This window comes from Lepus europaeus, chromosome 8 (assembly GCF_033115175.1).
Source record: "Lepus europaeus isolate LE1 chromosome 8, mLepTim1.pri, whole genome shotgun sequence".
In the NCBI taxonomy this organism is placed as follows: Eukaryota; Metazoa; Chordata; class Mammalia; order Lagomorpha; family Leporidae; genus Lepus; species Lepus europaeus.
The window spans coordinates 129563885-129584745 of record NC_084834.1 but is presented as its reverse complement, the minus strand read 5'-3'; the positions used below and the strand labels follow the sequence as shown (position 1 = coordinate 129584745).

The 20861-nt window shown below is 60.6% G+C and overlaps 1 protein-coding gene across 1 annotated transcript in view; it reads left to right on the top strand.

Moving 5' to 3' along the window:
- Positions 1-20861, top strand: part of DLGAP2 (DLG associated protein 2) — a 441306-nt gene that overhangs the window by 374842 nt on the left and 45603 nt on the right. Inside the window, exons 7-8 of the mRNA XM_062198983.1 lie at positions 11498-11645; positions 16882-17101. Coding sequence (XP_062054967.1) covers positions 11498-11645; positions 16882-17101 — 368 coding nt within the window. The remainder of the gene's footprint in view (positions 1-11497; positions 11646-16881; positions 17102-20861) is intronic.

The following is a 20861-nucleotide window of genomic DNA, read 5'->3' as shown; positions in this document are numbered from 1 at the left end:
TGTGAGGCTCTGCTGCGTGTACACGCATTTTAGTTTCCCGTAAAAGCGTGTTCTGGCTGTTGTAAGGCGTGTGGGACACACAGGAATTTCTGACACTTTGGTCTCAACCACGTAGACATTTCATTCCCTAAACACAAATATTCCCAAATCTGAATCCCAAACGTTTGAAAATAAAAAATGAATATACAAAATACGTACGGAATTCCTGCAGCTTCATAGCAACAAGACTGAGACCCCAGGTGAACGTGGACACAGCACTGACCAGCCCTTCACCTGTGTTCCCGGTGGCGCTGCCCGCGCGCTGAAGGCAAGGGAGCCACCTGAGCACCTGTCACAGGACGGGCAGGGCCAGCTGTCCCCAGGAAGGCACGCACACGGCCGAGAGCCGAGAGGACACTGTGGCCTGGAGGGCTGGGCGCGGAGGGCTGGGCACAGAGCCAGGATAAAGGCCCCGTGCTAGCTCCCTCCAAAGGCTGCAGCTTCCGGCCACACCTGCGCTGACCGCTTTCCCGGACACCCGTCAGGCCCGATTCGTCCAGCACCTCCCCCGGAGCCGCCGGTTCTGGTGCGAGATGACCCGCCGGCACCGGGCCGCGTCTGTGGACTCCCGCGGGGGCGGGCGCGCGGCGCAGTGGGGACCACAGAGCGGCCACTGGGTACCCGCGAGAGCCTCCGCCCGGGTCAGACGCTGTCAGGAGGGTGTGCTTATGGCCAAGATCGCGACCCTGAGCAGCCTGGGGTCAGAGGGCGTGACCCCACGGCCGGGGCCTGAGCGCACGGAAGGGCTGAGGCCGGTGACCCTGCCAAGGTCCTTGCTGAGGCGTGAGAGTGGCTTGGAGGGGGCGCTGCCACGCCTCTGGCAACCTGAGAGCCACTGAGGGCCCGGCCTGGAGCCCCTGTACGGCCGTGCGCCTCTGCAGCTGCCCGCCCCGGGCGGAGGGGGAGGGTCGCGCCCTCTGACCCCCAGCCGCTCAGGGTCGCGCCCTCTGACCCCCAGCCGCTCAGGGTCGCGCCCTCTGACCCCCAGCCGCTCTGGGTCGCGCCCTCTGACCCCCAGCCGCTCAGGGTCGCGCTCGGGCCTCGCGGGTGGACGCCCGCCTGCCCCTTCCGCCCTGGCCGTCGGTTGGCGGCGTGGAACCCGGAACGTTCTCCCTGGGCCGCGGCGCCGTGGCCTCTGGAGGCCTGTCCTGCCCCGGCGAGTCCCGGCGCGGCCCCAGCGGAAGGACTGAGGCCCTGTGGCCCGGCTGTGAGGCCGTCGGAGTCCAGGAGACTAGGCGTCCAGGAGCGCCCTCTTCGGCGCTACGAGACCGGAGCGCAATGGCAAGGAAAACGGTGCAGGTGGCCGCGGAGGACGCAGCCGGCGCCGCCGGAGGTGAGGCTGGGGCGGGGAGCGCGGGGCAGCGGCGCTACGGCTCTTTCTGCTCTTCCCTGGCGCCAGCCCCGGCGTGGCCATCAGCACGGACGGGGCGCGGACGGCCCTGCCCTGCACCTGGGCTTTGGCCTCCAGGTGTGTCTGTGGCGTCCGTGCCTCGGCGCCTGCGCACCCTAGGCGCTGGTTCCCACCACCCGGCCACACGGGGAAGGCGCTGGCGCCCACCACCCGGCCACACGGGGAAGGCGCTGGCGCCCACGCGGTCCTAACCCAGGCCCCAGGGACAGCGTGCGCCCCGACAGATGGCGAGAGTGACCAAGGTGAGCCGGGGCGGGTGAGCAGGCGTCCAGAGCAGCAATGTCGCCGCCCTCGCTCCGCTGTTACTGTGGGGCGAGAGGTGGCGCCGCGCACCTGCGGGGGGACAGGACAGGGTGGAGGAGACCGCGGCTTTCCCACAGCTCTGTCAGAAGTGCAGCCCCCAGAGCCGCTCAGCCCACGCTCGTGGTTCTGCTGCCACGGCTGAGACGCTCACCCAGCGGGCGTGGAGTGGCCCCAGGGGACGCGGGAGTCGGGTGTGGTCTGGTAGGATCAGTATTTCCCACACCCCAGGGCTGATGGGCGTCACGGGCACTGGGTCTGTCTGAAACGTCGGCTAGGGTCCGCCAGCTCAGCTTAGGGCTGTGTGGTACCAGGGATCTCACTTTGAGGTGAGAGGCTCAAGCAGACGGAGGAAATACTGACCCAGGCAGCCAGTGTCCAGGCCGGCTCGGCTGGGGGCTTAGGCCACCCCAACTTGAGGGGCTCAGGTGCTGCTTCTCCCAAGCCCTGCCAGGCCGTGGCCGGTGCCACTGCCACTGCAGGCTGCACTGAACCCACTCATGACCTCTGTGGCAGTACGTGTTAGGTGGGTGGGCTAGGCCACACATCCCCCGAGCAGCTGCTGGCCCGCGGCTGCTGCCAGTATTTGGCCATTAATATTCACTGAGAATCCCGGCAGCTTTTTAAGCTTTGCCTGCCCCATGTGGAGTGTTGTCTGACACCTGCCAGCCCCCACTTTGGGGTGGCCAGCGTTCCTTGCAGCCACCCCAGAGCTTACTGTGGGACAAGGTAAGGCTTCAGGGTGAGCGGCTCTTCCCCTGCTGCCTCTCTAGGCCCTGTCTCAGGCAGGGCCCAGGGGACAGGCAGGTTTCCCGGGAAACCTGGGTAAACCACCAGTGCTGGACATGCAGGTGTAAGTCTGTCTCAACCCAGGAAAGGAATTCCACAAGGCCGCCTTGTGTGCGTTGTGCGTGACATGGACAAAACCTCGGAGTCTCAGACCAACAGGGGCACCAGCAGATGCACGGGTCCCACGTAGATACCTACAGTGTTTGTTGCCTGCGTGCACCTGGAGCTGACCCCAGCCTTCCACACCCCAGAATCCACAGTGGGTTTCTTTGTTGTTGTTGTTGTTGTTGTTGTTATTTTTAAGATTTATTTGAAAGGCAGAGCTACAGAGAGGCAGAGGCAGAGAGAGAGGTCTTCTATCTGCTGGTTCACTCCCCAGATGGCTGCAACAGCTGGAGCTGTGCCGATCCAAAGCCAGGGGCCAGGAGCTTCCTCTGGGTCCCCCATGTGGGTTCAGGGGCCCAAGGACTTGGGCAATCTTCTACTGCTTTCCCAGGCCATGGCAGAGAGCTGGATCAGAAGTGGAGCAGCTGGGACAGAATCCGACACCCATATGGGATGCCGGCACTGCAGGCTTTACCTGTTTTGCCACAGCGCTGACCCCTACAGTGTTTTCAATCACCCAAGAAATTGTGAATCAGATTCAAATTCAAATTACAAATGGGTGTGTTTGTGGTGCCCAGACACCAGTGTTAAAATAAAAAATTGTGGCCAGTGCCGTGGCTCACTAGGCTGATCCTCCGCCTGCAGCGCCGGCACCCCGGGTCCTAGTCCCGGTCAGGGCGCCGGATTCTGTCCCAGTTGCTCCTCTTCCAGTCCAGCTCTCTGCTTGGCCCAGGAGGGCAGTGGAGGATGGCCCTAGTGCTTGGGCCCTGCACCCCATGGGAGACCAGGAGAAGCACCTGGCTCCTGCCTTCAGATCAGCGCGGTGCGCCAGCCGCAGCAGGCATTTAGGGGGTGAACCATCAGAAGGAAGACCTTCCTCTCTCTCTCTCTCACTGTCTTAACTTTGCCTGTCTCTGTCTCTCTCTCTCTCTCTCTCTCTCTCTCTTTCTATATATATATATATATATATATATACACATATACATATATATATGTATAATTGCAACTCTGAGAAATGTTTACAGAAATAGTTTACTTGGTTACAAAAAAATCTGTGTACATAAGTATACCTGTACTATATATGTATACATATATATACATACACATGTAGTGCTCTCTGCACACAGCACCCCCTGGACAGTGCTCCCTGCACACGACTCCCTGCACACAGCTCCCCCTGCACAGTGCTCCCTGCACACGGCTCCCTGCACAGTGCTCCCTGCACACGGCTCCCCTACACACGGCTCCCTCTGCACAGTGCTCCCTGTGGATGGCTTACTCCATCTAGTCCTTGTTCTCTGTAGAACCCTATCCATTTAGTCTTCAGCCAGTGACCCCAGATGCCTGTTTGTGCTGGTAGCTGCTCAGCCAGCACCAGGGACTCTTTTCTGTTGAGCGGCCTCTACCTGTGTTGAACTCATGGACCCTCAGCACGCCCCCTGCAGGTGGTAGATAGTTACTGTTTCCATTGTAAAAATGAAGAAACTTGCAGTGAAAAACTTTGTGACTTGTGCGGGTTCGTATGAGCAGCACGCCAGAAAGGAGACCCAAACCCAGGTCTTCTGCCTCGGTGCCGTCTCCTTGGTGAGGGCCGAGCAGCTGAAGCTGTGGAGCAGACCATGGTCCAGACCCCGCATCTGTGTTTCTGGCAGCATCCATGTGGCTGCCGCTGTGGCTCGTTCCCAGGCAGGCGTGTGACGTCCTGCACTGGGGGCATCCGCGTGGCTGCCGCTGTGGCTCGTTCCCAGGCAGGCGTGTGACGTCCTGCACTGGGGGCTTCCGCGTGGCTGCCACTGTGGCTCGTTCCCAGGCAGGCATGTGACGTCCTGCACTGGGGGCATCCGCGTGGCTGCCGCTGTGGCTCGTTCCCAGGCAGGCGTGTGACGTCCTGCACTGGGGGCATCCATGTGGCTGCCACTGTGGCTTGTTCCCAGGCAGGTGTGTGACGTCCTGTAGGAGCAAAGCAGGGGCCACATTGTCCGTGAAGCAAGCAGATGATAGCTGGATTGCTCCTGACTGCCCGGCTCGGGCTCTCTGGAGCTCGGACGTCGCGTGTTGGCTTTAGAAACTGGCTGCGTTCCGCTGTCCCTAAGACGCCGCTTCAGGGTGAACCCCTCAGTTGCAGTTCAAGGCTGCTGTGCCCTGTCATTCCCGGCCATCCCATCTTGCCAGCCGCTGCCCTGTGGCAGTGTGCTGCCTGCGTTCAGGAGGCCCTGGTGGAGCTGACACCAGAGTTAGGATGAAGCTGGAGCCGGGGCTCCCCATGTTCTGACCTGGAAGTGTGCTTTCGCCAGGTCTTAGTTGGCCACGGCGTTGCTTCGCCTCGAGCTGGGACAGCCACCCAGGGCTCTCTAAGATGTAAGGCTCATGTGACGAGGGCCAGATCTCGTATAGGCTGCCCCTGCCCTGACAGCCAGCTCTCTGGACCTGGCCACCTCGTCCCCCTCAGCCAGGACCCTCCCTTCTCCACCCCAACCCCAGGTACTGCTCTGCCCTCAGAGCAGTGACAGCAGGCCCAGAGAGAGGAGGACGTGGCCCCCACAACTGCAGCCGCCAAAGCCCCTCGTGTCCCTCCCCGGCCCCAGGAGCCGTCAGAGCCGCGGGTCCCAGGGTACTGTGGCATGTTTGTGAAAACTCCCTCCAAATCACGCGAGCGTACATTTCATTTCAGTTTACAGGTGGCAAGAAACTATAGTGCTTTCCATGTCTTAGTTTCAACGGCTTTCTTGAGATAAAATTGACATCGTAAAAAGCATCCATTTGCAGCACGTAGTTCAAGGGTTTTAAGACAGAATTGCATGAGTTCCAGCACAATGCATCCTGGTGGTTTTTTGTTGTTTTTTTTTTTTGTTTTTTGTTTTGTTTTGTTTTGTTTTGACAGGCTGAGTGGCAGTGAGAGAGAGAGAGACAGAGAGAAAGATCTTCCTTTTCCGTTGGTTCACCCCCTCAATGGCTGCTGCGGCCGGTGCACCGCGCTGATCCGAAGCCAGGAGCCAGGTGCTTCTTTCTGGTCTCCCATGGGGTGCAGGGTCCAAGGACTTGGGCCATCCTCCACTGCACTCCTGGGCCACAGCAGAGAGCTGGACTGGAAGAGGGGCAACCAGGACAGAATCCAGCACCCCAACCGGGACTAGAACCCAGTGTGCTGGCGCCACAGGCAGAGCATTAGCCTATTGAGCCGTGGCGCCGGCCTCCTAGAGCATTTTCTTGATGCCAGCGAGAAGCCCTGTGCCTCCACGTCCCCAGCTCTGCCAGCCTCTGGAGCCACTGTCGCCTGCACGGATGGAGTCCCACGACACGTCGTGTCTGTGGCTGGTGCTGCCCGTATCTGTACCTCCTCCCAGGCTCGCTGGCTGTCACAGGGGCCAGGCTTCATCTCATGGTGACTGGACAATGTCCCCTTGCATGGGTGGACCACAGCCTAGCTCTTGCTGGTCAGGGGATGTTGAGGGTGTGCGTGGTTCTTCTCTGAGTGTCCTCCTGACAAGTTTTAATGGGGACCCAGCTGTTGGTGTTGGTACCTGCTTGGGTGCGGGGTCTCTCTGTTCTCCGATACCTCAGTATTTAGTCTGCGGGAAACCCGGAGGTTACAGAGTGGGTACATCGCATGTGGTGACGCAGCTTGAATGTCGAGTGCCTTCTTTAGCACGTGCACACAGACATTCACACAGAAGTTAGCCTTCACTTAAGAATCCCTTTGCTCATCTTCGACCTCAGAGGCTCATGGAGGCTTCCTTCGGTCAGAAGCAGCGCCTTGCGTATGTCCTGGGGGCCCTCTCCGTGGTGTCGATGCTTGGTGTCCGGGCTGGGGGAGAAAGAACATGCACACTCTCGTTCTGAGCTCTGAGTCTCCCCTCAGACAGGAGCCTGATTCTTAGTCCACAATGCAGCCTCGCCCTCACATCTCCCTGAGATGGTGAAATCCGAAGCAGTCTGAGAAAAAGCTTTTTTTTTTTTTTTTTGGCAGGCAGAGTGGATAGCGAGAGAGAGAGACAGAGAGAAAGGTCTTCCTTTGCCATTGGTTCACCCTCTAATGGCCACTGCGGCCGGTGCATCGTGCTGATCCGAAGCCAGGAGCCAGGTGCTTTTTCCTGGTCTTCCATGCGGGTGCAGGGCCCAAGCACTTGGGCCATCCTCCACTGCACTCCCGGGCCATAGCAGAGAGCTGGCCTGGAAGAGGAGCAACCGGGATAGAATCCAGTGCCCCGACCGGGACTAGAACCTGGGGTGCCAGCGCCACAAGGCGGAGGATTAGCCTGTTAAGCCACGGCACTGGCCGAGAAAAAGCATTTTTAGAAGAGGACGTTAGTCCTCGGGAACGAGCTGTCCTTGAGAAAGCCGAGTTCCACTGAGGTTCCCGCTGGCGTCAGTGAAACAGTGACCGCCTCCACCACAGGCCGGGCAGGGACTCACCTGGCCAAACCCAAGCCCAAGCCCGAGCCCGAGCCCCAGCCCCAGCCGGGCGAGCGCCTCCGTCCCAGGCCAGGCAGGGACTCATCGGGCCGAGTCTGAACCCGAGCTGGGCGAGCGCCTCAGTCCCGGGCCGGGCAGGGACTCGCCTGGCCAAACCCGAGCCCGAGCCTGAGCCCGAGCCCAAGCCTGAGCCTGAACCCGAGCCAGGCGAGCACCTCCGCCCCAGGCCAGTCCCTCTGCTGCAGCCCCCACCGACCACCTCCTCCTGTCCACGCGTGGCTCCCTCACGCCAGCCTCCTCCTTGAGCTGCCTCTCGGAGTAGCTCACAGGGAAAGGTGTTCCTTAGAGACCTCCGTCCTGTTCCGTGTCAACGGTGGAGCCACTGCCCCGACCTGGGAACCAGCACCACTCTTCCTGTGTGACTGCAGAGGCTGGGGACCAGCGGGGGGCTCAGTAGAACAGGGCCTTGCAGAGGCACAGCGCACTGTGGGTGATGCCGGGATCTGCGTCCAGCACCGGGGAGGGTGGCGTGCACGCAGCTCTCGGCAGCCCCCTCCGGCAGACTGGAAAGTAGACTCCGGGGAGCACGCGCCACGCGGGGAGGTGGCCCAGCATGCAGCCTCCACTCCACGGGAGTGTGGTGAAGGCAGAGCCGCCTGCTGCAGGGGCACAGGACGAGGGAGGAGGGCCTGGGGAGTGGGCAGCCACCCTGTGAGCCACGTGCTTGGCCACTGCCCCACAGGTGGTTTCCCATCATGGCTTTCGCCCCAGGGTCTGGGGAGTTGGGTGTCCTTGGAGCAGCTCGGTCAGTTTCCCCCTTGGCTTGGGGGCCTGGGGGTCCAGCTTCAGCCCCAGAGGAGGGGTCTCCCCAAAGAATCCACCAAGCATAGCAGCAAACAATGGACAAGGCATACTCCCCACACACATGGCAAATGCTTACCTCAGTGGCACGTGAGAGCCACAGCTCCTGGTGAGCCTGTTTGAGAGCAGAGGCAGACAGTGGGGGATGCCGGCGTTCTAACAGAGAGCCCCACTCGGTGACATCAGCGAAGCTTTCTCCCCTCCCGTGTGATGGGAGCAGCAGACACCTGAGCGAGCAGCCGCGTCGTCTCTGTGGGTGGCAGCACAGGGCGCGGGGCTGCCAGAACAAGGGGACGGGAGCCCAGACGATCTGGGGCCAGGCAGGGGACCCCGACATCTGTGGGACAAGTTGGTGGCCCTTACAGACTTGAAGAGGCAAGGAAGCGAGTAGGAAACCCATGTCAATAAGTTCTGTAGCTCTCCCGCTTCTCGAAGAAAACACCTGGGGAAATTGACGCTGGGAAGAAAACGAAGGACGGCTCTGGGATGAATAAAAGATCTGATGTGTTAGAAACATTCCCGCAGAGAAAGCTCTGGCCGTGATGGGAGAAATAACAAACCCTACCCAGACCTGCGGTGCAGTGTGAGGGAGCAGCCCCGCTCTGATACCAGAGTTCGCCAGAACAGGACCTGGGTGGCCCACATTTCTCAAAAATCATTAAAAAACTAACAGCCCAAACCTAGTGTTTGTATGTTTTACGCATGACCAGACAGAACTCAAGAATCAGGTACCAGAGCTCGGCCAGAGGCCTGCCGCCTCGGCGAGTGAGTAGGAAGGCTGTGATCACACGGACGTGAGACGAGACATGACCATCGCCACGGAGACCACTCAGCAAGCTAGGACTGCGAGGAAGCGCTGCCCTGGAACACGGAGCTGGGGACAGAGTCACAGCCTCTCGCTAGGTCAGCGGGAGACAAGGACGTCAGCGCTCACCACTGCGCCTAGCTCCAGTGGAGGAAGGGTGGGCGGAAGATGGACCACGCAGGACTTTGTTCACATTTGCTCAGCCCTGTGACTTTACACAGGCAACCTGGGGAACCACGGAGCAAACACTAGGACAGATGATGTCACTCAGCACGGCTGGGAGACCCAAGGCAGGTGCACCTGGTGTCGCTGTCACCCAAGCCTCCTCCAAGTGTGGCCCGAGCTGTGGGCGGGTGAGATGGCCACAAGGCACCAGAAGCCATGGCGTGTTTCTCTCTGAGCACGGCAGGGACACAGTGGTGATTTGTACATAGTGGCCACCTCACACGTGGCAGAGCCCTGGGGCTCCAGGCACACGTGGGCGGCTGCTGACCGCTGTCCACCTCTGAGCATCTTTCCAGAGCATCTTTCCCTTTCTAAGGCCAAGTGGACTCGTGGCCGCCCCTCCCCTCTCGAGCTGCCTCTGCCTCTCTCTTTGCCAGGGTCTCAGTGAATGCCTTCTGGGTGTGCCCCATGGAGGGAGCTGTGGCTGTGGTTGTGCCACTGCCAACCTGCCGGACACGGGAAAGCGGGGGCACCTAGTCACCTGGAGGAGCCCAGGGGCAGCTGGCCCACGGGGTCAAGGTCAGCAGTGTCGGCCGGGTTGGGACCAGATCAGCTACCCCACGGTAGCTGGGGAAGGGAAGAGAGGCCGTGGCTGCGAAGCCCTGGGCAGGCCGTGTGGACCCCTGTGCCGTCGGAGCGGGTGGGGTGTAGAGGGCTAGTGCGACTCCCACACGGAGCCTGTGGGCAGCTGCCGTGGCCTGCATGGCAGCCGGACACTGGGCTCCCTGGGGCAGGTGGTGGAGGCACAGTGTGCCTGCTTCGCCTGCAGCCGACTCAGAGCCCAGAGCACGCCTTGAGGGTGGTTTGACACGGAGCCACACAGAAGTGGCCCATATGTGTGCGTCAGCGTGTCCCTCGCTCACAGCGCCAGGCCTGGTGACAGGCCGTCTTCCTTCCGATTTCCCAGTCTAAGGAGAGACAGAGGAAGCTGCCGTTGGGAGGAAACAGATGTCAGTGCTACCGGGGAAGCACAGGGCGTGGCGGCTTCTCCGGGGGAAGGGACGTGCGGAGAGGGCTGCTTTCTGCAGAGGCAGAGGTGGGTCGGGCAGAGCCTGGGCAGAGCCCGCGGGGGCTCAGCTCACCCACTGTGGGCCTGCAGCTCGTGCCTTCCCTCACATACATCACACATGCACGTGCGCACGGCACACGCACTCCTTCCCTGCACGCGATGCTTGTTTAAACTCACATACGTCCACACACACATGCCTTCCCTGCACACCATGCTGTTTAAACTCACATCACACACACACATGCACACACACCTTCCCTGTACATGATGCGGCATTTAACTCACATACCTCATATACACACATATACATGCCTTCCCTGCACGCAATGCCATTACAGACATACATGCTCACACACTCAGCACTCCCCTGCACACAGATCACATGTGACAGTTGTAAGCTAACATGTCACACAAGTACAGGCCTTTCTGCACATGATGCTATATTAAATACACACAAACACACGTGTGTGCAAGACAAGTGAGCCATGGCCTCACAGGGCCACATGTATGTGTGAGGAAAGCAAGATATGGCCTCACGGGACCAGAGAGTCCACTCATCTAAGATGACTTGAGCCTGGTGCTGTCTGCTACCCCGTGAGCCTGGTCAGGCTGGAGTGGGGTCCGTGTTGGTCCCCTTGTCCTACTGGCACAGCCTAGGGGGCTGAGGAGGAGGCTGGGGCAGCGCCCATGGCCTGCTGGAACCAGCATTGTCCCCAGCCTGGGGCTGCTGTGCCGTGGTGGGAGAGGTTGGCAGCAGCCAGGAGCCCCACCCCCCCTGAAGAGAGCATCCCTGACAGCAGGCAGTGTGCCTCCCACTCTGGCCTTAAAGCGCTTTGCCCAACCACAGTCCACATACCCACGTTTTTCCCATTTTCTAAAGACGGACGCAGATCACAGGGAAACAGTGTGCCGAGAGTTAACTTTGGGAAGGCTGAGCGTGGGTGATGGCCTGCCATGCTGGCCCAGGCGCCTGGCTCCGTGGGCCTGTGTCAGGGGCGAGTAGCAGCGGCTGCACACGGAGCTCCAGCCATGGCTGCACCATGCAGAGGTCAGTGGTGACAAGGGCTGGCCTGGCCGTCCCCACACCCAGGGTCCTCCCAGCAACAAGCACCGTGTTCCCGGGGATCGTGGGAGAAATGGTCCTTGTGGTCACAGAGCAGAGGTGACTCCCCATCAGCTCTGAGAGCCATGAACCAGAGCACGCTGCTCGCGGTGACTGCTGAGCGCCAGCCTCCGTGTTCTCTGTGTGCCAAGTCTGTGAAGCTGCCAAAACGCCCGCATGAGTTTTGGGGGCTCTTGGAGTCTGGGGCTAGATTCCAAGTCCAGTCTTCTGTGTGAGCTCACGGCACCTCTGTGCCGAGCTCTGGTCGGCTCGATGTCTCCCTGGCCGTGAGAAGCCAGGTGGCACAGCGGCTGCGCAGCTCGGGTCCCCTGGTGCTTCCGGGACAGCCCGGCGTGTCTGAGGCAGGGTGACCCCGACGTCCGCACCGGCCACAGCCCTTCTGCTCACAGACGCCTTCTCTCCCATCTTGTCTTGCAGCCAGAGCTACCTGCAAGCTGCCAGCGACGTGCCTGTTGGCCACAGCCTGGACCCCTGTGCCAACCACAACTCCCCCAAGTTCCGCTCCAGGAACCAGAGCTACATGCGGGCCGTCAGCACCCTGAGCCAGGCCAGCTGCGTGAGCCAGGTGGGGATCCCTTGCGTCCGCTCTGCGGTCCAGCTGGGCACTGGTCAGCATCCCCGGGGCAGAGACCGTGAGCCTTGTACTTGGCTCCAACTGCGGATCTGGGAGCGTTATAGGATTAGCTGTTCTGACGCTGTAAGACGGGGTTGTCTCCCCGCTTAAGCCCCGTGACCGGGACGTGGGTCAGCCAGGCCCTCCTTGTGGCCCACACAGGCCATCTGTGCTCGGTCATCTTCCGACACAACCCGGCCCAGGGAGGGCTCCAGCTTCCAGAGGGCGGGCTGGTGCGCTCAGCACTGCCCCCCAGGCTAATGTGGGCCTGGGCGCGTTCCCCTGTGAGCCATGGAGGCCCTGGCAGGAACATGATGGAGATGAGCAGCAGAGAGGGCGAGGCCCAGTGTGCTCCCTGGGGCTCACTGCTCAGACAATGCGCGGCTGGGCCCAGGGCCCCGCGTGCAGCGTGGCTACCAGAACCTTACGTGAGTTAGAAGCAGGCACGGTGCTTCCCCACGGTAACCTCCTCGTAAAGGGCTCACAAGGACCTGCAGTGGTCCAGCCGGGGCCTGGGGGCACTGTGCCAGCATGCAGTAGGAGCTGGGCAGACAACAGCGTGGACATCGGCACACAGCAGGTGTGGTGCCACCAGGACGGGGAAGCACTCAGTGTGTGGGAAGATGACCCGGCACAGACGGCATCTGTGGGTCTGAGGTGAGCCCTGGCTGGTGTACTGTCCACTCATGGGACTCAGAGAAATCAAGGGGCAAACGACCCACAGGGATCCAAGTGCACACGGCTGAGTAAGTACTGAGAGCGCGAGAGCCGTGTCCCCCCTCAGTACTGCACAGTGCTGGTACTAGGGCACAGTGCACAGTGAGCACTCAGTGCACGAGAGCTGTGTCCCCCCGCTCACTACTGTACCATGGTGTACTAGGGCACAGTGCACAGTGCTGAGTAAGTACTGAGAGTGTGAGAGCTGTGTCCCTCCCTCAGTACTGCACAGTGCTGGTACTAGGGCACAGTGCACAGTGAGCACTCAGTGCATGAGTGCCGTGTGCCCCCTCAGTACTGCACAGTGCTGGTACTAGGGCACAGTGCACAGTGAGCACTCAGTGCACGAGAGCCGTGTCCCCCCCGCTCACTAATGCACTGTGGTGGTACTAGGGCACAGTGCATAGTGCACATGTTGAGTAAGTACTGAGAGTGCGAGAGCCGAGTCCCCCCTCAGTACTGCACAATGCTGGTACTAGGGCACAGTGCACAGTGAGCACTCAGTGCACGAGAGCTGTGTCCCCCCGCTCACTACTGTACCATGGTGTACTAGGGCACAGTGCACAGTGCTGAGTAAGTACTGAGAGTGTGAGAGCTGTGTCCCTCCCTCAGTACTGCACAGTGCTGGTACTAGGGCACAGTGCACAGTGAGCACTCAGTGCGTGAGAGCCGTGTGCCCCCTCAGTACTGCACAGTGCTGGTACTAGGGCACAGTGCACAGTGAGCACTCAGTGCGTGAGAGCCGTGTGCCCCCTCAGTACTGCACATTGCTGGTACTAGGGCACAGTGCACAGTGAGCACTCAGTGCGTGAGAGCCGTGTGCCCCCTCAGTACTGCACAGTGCTGGTACTAGGGCACAGTGCACAGTGAGCACTCAGTGCGTGAGAGCCGTGTGCCCCCTCAGTACTGCACAGTGCTGGTACTAGGGCACAGTGCACAGTGAGCACTCAGTGCACGAGAGCCGTGTGCCCCCTCAGTACTGCACATTGCTGGTACTAGGGCACAGTGCACAGTGAGCACTCAGTGCGTGAGAGCCGTGTGCCCCCTCAGTACTGCACAGTGCTGGTACTAGGGCACAGTGCACAGTGAGCACTCAGTGCGTGAGAGCCGTGTGCCCCCTCAGTACTGCACAGTGCTGGTACTAGGGCACAGTGCAGTGAGCACTCAGTGCGTGAGAGCCGTGTGCCCCCTCAGTACTGCACAGTGCTGGTACTAGGGCACAGTGCACAGTGAGCACTCAGTGCGTGAGAGCCGTGTGCCCCCTCAGTACTGCACAGTGCTGGTACTAGGGCACAGTGCACAGTGAGCACTCAGTACACGAGAGCCATGTCCCCCCTCAGTACTGCACAGTGCTGGTACTAGGGCACAGTGCAGTGAGCACTCAGTGCGTGAGAGCCGTGTGCCCCCTCAGTACTGCACAGTGCTGGTACTAGGGCACAGTGCACAGTGAGCACTCAGTGCACAAGAGCCATATCCCCCCACAGTACTGCACAGTGCTGGTACTAGGGCACAGTGCACAGTGAGCACTCAGTGCACGAGAGCCGTGTGCCCCCTCAGTACTGCACAGTGCTGATACTAGGGCACAGTGCACAGTGAGCACTCAGTGCGTGAGAGCCATGTGCCCCCTCAATACTGCACAGTGCTGGTACTAGGGCACAGTGCACAGTGCTGAGTAAGTACTGAGAGCACGAGAGCCGTGTCCCCCCTCAGTACTGCACAGTGCTGGTACTAGGGCACAGTGCACAGTGCTGAGTAAGTACTGAGAGTGTGAGAGCCGTGTCCCCCCTCAGTACTGCACAGTGCTGGTACTAGGGCACAGTGCACAATGAGCACTCAGTGCATGAGAGCCGTGTCCCCCCTCAGTACTGCACAGTGCTGGTACTAGGGCACAGTGCACAGTGAGCACTCAGTGCACAAGAGCCGTGTCCCCCCTCAGTACTGCACAGTGCTGGTACTAGGGCACAGTGCACAGTGAGCACTCAGTGCGTGAGAGCCGTGTGCCCCCTCAGTACTGCACAGTGCTGGTACTAGGGCACAGTGCACAGTGAGCACTCAGTGCGTGAGAGCCGTGTGCCCCCTCAGTACTGCACAGTGCTGGTACTAGGGCACAGTGCACACGCTGAGTGAGCACTCAGTACACGAGAGTGCATTGTCTGGATGCCTGGTTTTGGTGCATCTGAGAAGACCGTGGTAAAGAACCCACGACATAAACTCACGGGCTCCACTGTATGCCAGTGCCCACTTGGGGACATAAGAGCCTTGCCACTGTCCCTCAGCTGATGGCTGTGTCCACCCCCAGAACACCCTCTTTCCGTGGGGAGCTCTGTGCCAGTGCGGTGCCGGCCCGTTGGTAGCCTGTCCGTCTGCCGATGTGGCTGTTCCTGAGCCCCATGCACTCCCATGGAGTCGTGCGTCATCTCTGTCCTGTCGTGGCTGGAGGTGTACGGGTGGACCCCACACTGTATGTGTCCATCTCTGTCAGTGGACACGGGGGCCTCCCCTAGCCGCTGACCCTACACTGTGTGTGTCCATCTCTGTCGGTGGACATGGGGCCTCTCGTAGCCTCTGACCCCACACTGTATGTGTCCATCTCTGTCGGTGGACACAGGGGCCTCCCCTAGCCGCTGATCCCACACTGTGTGTGTCCATCTCTGTTGGTGGACACGGGGGCCTCCCCTAGCCTCTAATCCCACACTGTGTGTATCCATCTGTTGGTGGACACGGGGCCTCTCGTAGCCTCTGACCCCACACTGTGTGTGTCCATCTCTGTCGGTGGACACAGGCCTTCCCCTAGCCACTGACCCCACACTGTGTGTGTCCATCTCTGTCGGTGGACACGGGGCCTCTCGTAGCCTCTGACCAGTGCTCGTATCCATGGCCGGCATTCAGGTCCCTGGTGCATTCCCGGGAGGGGCTGGGCTCCTTGCTCACTGTCAGTGCCGTTGTCCACAGCAGCTGTGCTGTTGCGTCCCCACAGCGTCACGCCCATGGGGTCCCCAAGACACTCACTCGGCTTCCTCGTCCTGGAACCTGCCCCTCACCCGTTTCCCCTGCGTCTGTCAGTTCTGAGAGGCGTCAGCCGTGTGGACGATGGCCGCGGCCTGCCTTGTCTGGAAGTCCCAGGATGAGCCGGCCAGCAGAGCCATCTGGAGACCAGGCGGCCCTCCCCTGCTGGGCCGGCTTGCGATCCCAGCCCTGGGACCCACCCCATCCCTGGGCTGCCCAGGGAGTGTGCCTGGCTGCTGGCTCCACAGGGGCCTGGCCGGAGCCTCAGACTCACACTTGGGACGGGCACCTGCGTGTTCCTGGCGTCTCCTCGGGCAGAGGGCACAGGGCAGGGCAGGGTCCCTCCTGGGAGGAGTGGCTGCAGCCCCGGGGGGTCTGAGTCCACATAGGTGAACACTCAGGTTGGAAGAAATCTGTGGAACACAAAAAGCCATCTTTGCACTGGTACGAGGGTCTTGAGCGTTTTTCGCCCACCTTCTCCCCTGGACTGTCTGTCTCCACCCAGTCGGAAATCCTCGGAGCCCTTGTCCTCAGCCCGGGCGCCCCTCACTCATGCTGCGGCCTGTGCTGCTTGGAGCAGCCTTGCCTCTCCCTGCCCCGGCAGACACCCCCAGCTTCGGGAAACGAGGCGTTCGCCGGGTTCCCACCACGCAAACAGCCCGAGCAGAGCAGTTGAGTGCAGCCTGCCCTGGGGCCTGTGGGCGTCTGCCTGCCTCCAGCCCAGGCTCAGCCTCTCCACCCTGGCCTCGTCACGTTCCAGCCGTGGGTTTCCACGTGAAACATCTCGAGTGGACTCACAGGGACCATGGGGGGACCTCCGGGGGGCCCACATTCCCCGGTCGCTCCCCCAGGCAAAGGCCCTTGGCTCAGCAAAGGGTCCGGCCCTGGAAGCCCCCACCCCTGTGCCACCTGCGCCACAGCCAGGGGCTTTTAGTTCCCAGGGTGGAGAACCAACACCTGCTCAGTGGTCCACTGACGCATGCGCTCCCTACCCCAGGCCAGACGGGGAGGCCCTGCAGGGTCAGGGCAGCAGGTAGCTTTGTGTGGGCATCAGCGCCATGCCCCCATCCCCTCGCCCCTGTACTCTGAGGCCAGCTGCCGTGGTGTGAGCTGCAGGTGCGTGTCCTCCATGTCCCCCACATTTGTGAGTGGTTTCCGTGGCCAAGCACACAGCAGCCGCACACTCACCTGTGTGCCCAGGGCACAGCCAGGCCCACTCCACTGCTGTCCCCAGCACATGGCATCGCTGACCTCACGGAGCATGGCAGCCATGGGGCCAGGGAGCCCTGGGTGTCCTGAGGCGGCCGCTTGTCTGCTTTTGCAGGGAGTGACCCAGGGAGTGTCTCCAGTCCCCAGTGCTGGTGTCAGATGAGCTGTGCTGACCGCAGGCCTGGGGCGGCAGTGGCTGGTGACCTCCAGGTCAGCCCTGGCTGGGCCGCCCTCAGCTGTGCCATTCTTATTCCAGATGAGCGAGGCCGAGGTGAACGGGCATTTGGAGTCGGTCTGTGAGTCGGTCTTCAGCGAGGTCGAGTCCCAGGCCATGGACGCCCTCGACCTCCCCGGGTGTTTCCGCACTAGGAGCCACAGCTACCTGCGCGCCATTCAAGCTGGCTACTCCCAGGACGACGAGTGTGTCCCCGCGCTCACACCCTGTGACATGACCTCAGCCGTCAGGCCCACCACAGGTGAGACGCACCGGGAACGCTGGGAGCTGGGGGTGCCCGTCGGCTTTGCCTTTGTCAGTCGCCCAGGTAGCAGGGGCTCTGAAGCGCTTCTTTCTCCTGTTCTCTCCTTGATCTTAGAAGGGAATCTGCTGCGCACCATGTGTCGTAAGTCACCAAGGATAGCTTTTGTAGCATTTGGTGTAGGAGGCCAAAGTGCTGGCGTTTGAAGGCGAATGCGTTTGAAATGCGAGTTTCGTGGATGGCAGAGACATTTCCGGTGCAGGTGCTGCTGGTCTCCATGGCAGCACCCAGCCAGCCGGCTGCTCAGGGAGCAGACGCTGAAACCTGACCCCCGCTGGTACAGATCCACGCTGGTCTCAGTTCTGCACACACATTGGCGTCTCGCTGCCGTTGTGCCGTGGCTGCCCTGGAGACACCTGTGACAGCCGGCCATGGCTCTGTGCCCGCCCCAGAACAGCCAGCATGTCAGGCAGATTCCCCTGGTGTGGGCTGCTGCAGACACAGCTCCCACAAGACATAGAACAAACTCGGAGGCAGGGGACGTGGACGTGGACGGGAGTGCATTGTGCATTCCAGGAATGGAAACAGCAAGCCAATTACTTAAAGTCTCCTTTCTTCAGAGTTTATCCTGGATCATAGCCTAGTTACTGAGTCAGAGTCTCACCCTTGACCACATGGAGAGTGGCTGTGGTTCCCACAGTCTGTGGTCAGAGAGGAGCCGTGGGGGATGCCGGGAGAGTGTCCATGGTGTGCAGTGGTCTGTGGTCAGAGGTGGCATGGGGGATGCTGGGAGAGTGTCCATAGTGTGCAGTGGTCTGTGGCCAGAGGTGGCATGGGGAATGCTGGGAGCGTGTCCATAGTGTGCAGTGGTCTGTGGTCAGAGGTGGCATGGGAAATGCTGGGAGCGTGTCCATAGTGTGCAGTGGTATGTGGTCAGAGGTGGCATGGGGAATGCTGGGAGCGTGTCCATAGTGTGCAGTGGTCTGTGGTCAGAGGTGGCATGGGGGATGCTGGGAGCGTGTCCATAGTGTGCAGTGGTCTGTAGTGAGAGGTGGCATGGGGGATGCTGGGAGCATGTCCATAGTGTGCAGTGGTCTGTGGTCAGAGGTGCCATGGGGGATGCTGGGAGCGTGTCCATAGTGTGCAGTGGTCTGTAGTCAGAGGGGTTATGGGGGATGCTGGGAGTGTCCATAGTGTGCAGTGGTCTGTGGTCAGAGGTGGCATGGGGGATGCTGGGAGCGTGTCCATAGTGTGCAGTGGTCTGTGGCCAGAGGTGGCATGGGGGATGCTGGGAGCATGTCCATAGTGTGCAGTGGTCTGTAGTCAGAGGTGCCATGGGGGATGCTGGGAGTGTTCATAGTGTGCAGTGGTCTGTGGCCAGAGGTGGCATGGGGGATGCTGGGAGCGTGTCCATATTGTGGAGTGGTCTATGGGCAGAAGGCGTATGGGGGATGCTGGGAGCGTGTCCATAGTGTGCAGTGGTCTGTGGCCAGAGGTGGCATGGGGGATGCTGGGAGTGGGTCCATAGTGTGCAGTGGTCTGTGGTCAGAGGTGCCATGGGGGATGCTGGGAGCATGTCCATAGTGTGCAGTGGTCTGTGGCCAGAGGTGGCATGGGGGATGCTGGGAGCATGTCCATAGTGTGCAGTGGTCTGTGGTCAGAGGTGCCATGGGGGATGCTGGGAGTGTCCATAGTGTGCAGTGGCCTGTGGTCAGAGGTGGCATGGGGGATGCTGGGAGTGGGTCCATAGAGTACAGTGGCCTGTAGTCAGAGGTGGCATGGGGGATGCTGGGAGTGGGTCCATAGTGTGCAGTGGTCTGTGGCCAGAGGTGGCATGGGGGATGCTGGGAGTGTCCATAGTGTGCAGTGGTCTGTGGTCAGAGGTGGCATGGGGGATGCTGGGAGCGTGTCCATGGTGTGCAGTGGTCTGTGGTCAGAGGTGGCATGGGGAATGCTGGGAGTGGGTCCATAGTGTGCAGTGGTCTGTGGCCAGAGGTGGCATGGGGGATGCTGGGAGTGTCCATAGTGTGCAGTGGTCTGTAGTCAGAGGTGGCATGGGGGATGCTGGGAGCGTGTCCACAGTGTGCAGTGGTCTGTGGTCAGAGGTGGCATGGGGGATGCTGGGAGCATGTCCATAGTGTGCAGTGGTCTGTGGTCAGAGGTGGCATGGAGGATGCTGGGAGTGGGTCCATAGTGTGCAGTGGTCTGTGGTCAGAGGTGGCATGGGGGATGCTGGGAGTGGGTCCATAGTGTGCAGTGGTCTGTGGTCAGAGGTGGCATGGGGGATGCTGGGAGCGTGTCCACAGTGTACAGTGGTCTGTGGTCAGAGGTGCCATGGGGGATGCTGGGAGCATGTCCATAGTGTGCAGTGGTCTGTGGTCAGAGGTGGCATGGGGGATGCTGGGAGTGGGTCCATAGTGTGCAGTGGTCTGTGGTCAGAAGGGGTATGGGGGATGCTGGGAGAGTGTCCGTGATGTGCAGTGGTCTGTGGTCAGAGGTGGCATGGGGGATGCTGGGAGTGTCCATAGTGTGCAGTGGTCTGTGGCCAGAGGTGGCATGGGGGATGCTGGGAGTGGGTCCATAGTGTGCAGTGGTCTGTGGTCAGAGGTGGCATGGGGGATGCTGGGAATGGGTCCATAGTGTGCAGTGGTCTGTGGTCAGAGGTGCCATGGGGGATGCTGGGAGCGTGTCCACAGTGTGCAGTGGTCTGTGGTCAGAGGTGGCATGGGGGATGCTGGGAGCATGTCCATAGTGTGCAGTGGTCTGTGGTCAGAGGTGGCATGGGGGATGCTGGGAGTGTCCATATTGTGGAGTGGTCTGTGGTCAGAAGGGGTATGGGGGATGCTGGGAGAGTGTCCGTGATGTGCAGTGGTCTGTGGTCAGAGGTGGCATGGGGGATGCTGGGAGTGTCCATAGTGTGCAGTGGTCTGTGGTCAGAGGTGGCATGGGGGATGCTGGGAGTGGGTCCATAGTGTGCAATGGTCTGTGGTCAGAGGTGGCATGGGGGATGCTGGGAGTGGGTCCATAGTGTGCAGTGGTCTGTGGTCAGAGGCGGCATGGGGGATGCTGGGAGAAGTTCTTGGCACTGTCATGCTGTGCCATGGATTGGTGCCGTTAAACCTGGCACGTGCCAACCATGTTCTGCTCTCAGAGCCACATATGTAACGTGTGGGGTCTCCCCTCACTGACACACAGTGTGCTGTGTTCTCTCAGGGCCACGTATGTGACGTGTGGGGTCTCCCCTCACTGACACACAGTGTGCTGTGTTCTCTCAGGGCCACGTATGTGACGTGTGGGGTCTCCCCTCACTGACACACAGTGTGCTGTGTTCTCTCAGGGCCACGTATGTGACGTGTGGGGTCTCCCCTCACTGACACACAGTGTGCTGTGTTCTCTCAGGGCCACGTATGTGACGTGTGGGGTCTCCCCTCACTGACACACAGTGTGCTGTGTTCTCTCAGGGCCACGTATGTGACGTGTGGGGTCTCCCCTCACTGACACACAGTGTGCTGTGTTCTCTCAGGGCCACGTATGTGACGTGTGGGGTCTCCCCTCACTGACACACAGTGTGCTGTGTTCTCTCAGGGCCACGTATGTGACGTGTGGGGTCTCCCCTCACTGACACACTGTGTGCTGTGTTCAGTACAATTATGAAAAATGCCAAGACAGTGCAGCTGGCACTGTGGCTACTTGGCTAATCCTCTGCTTGTGGTGCCAGAATCCCATATGGGCGCCAGGTTCTAGTCCCGGTTGCTCCTCT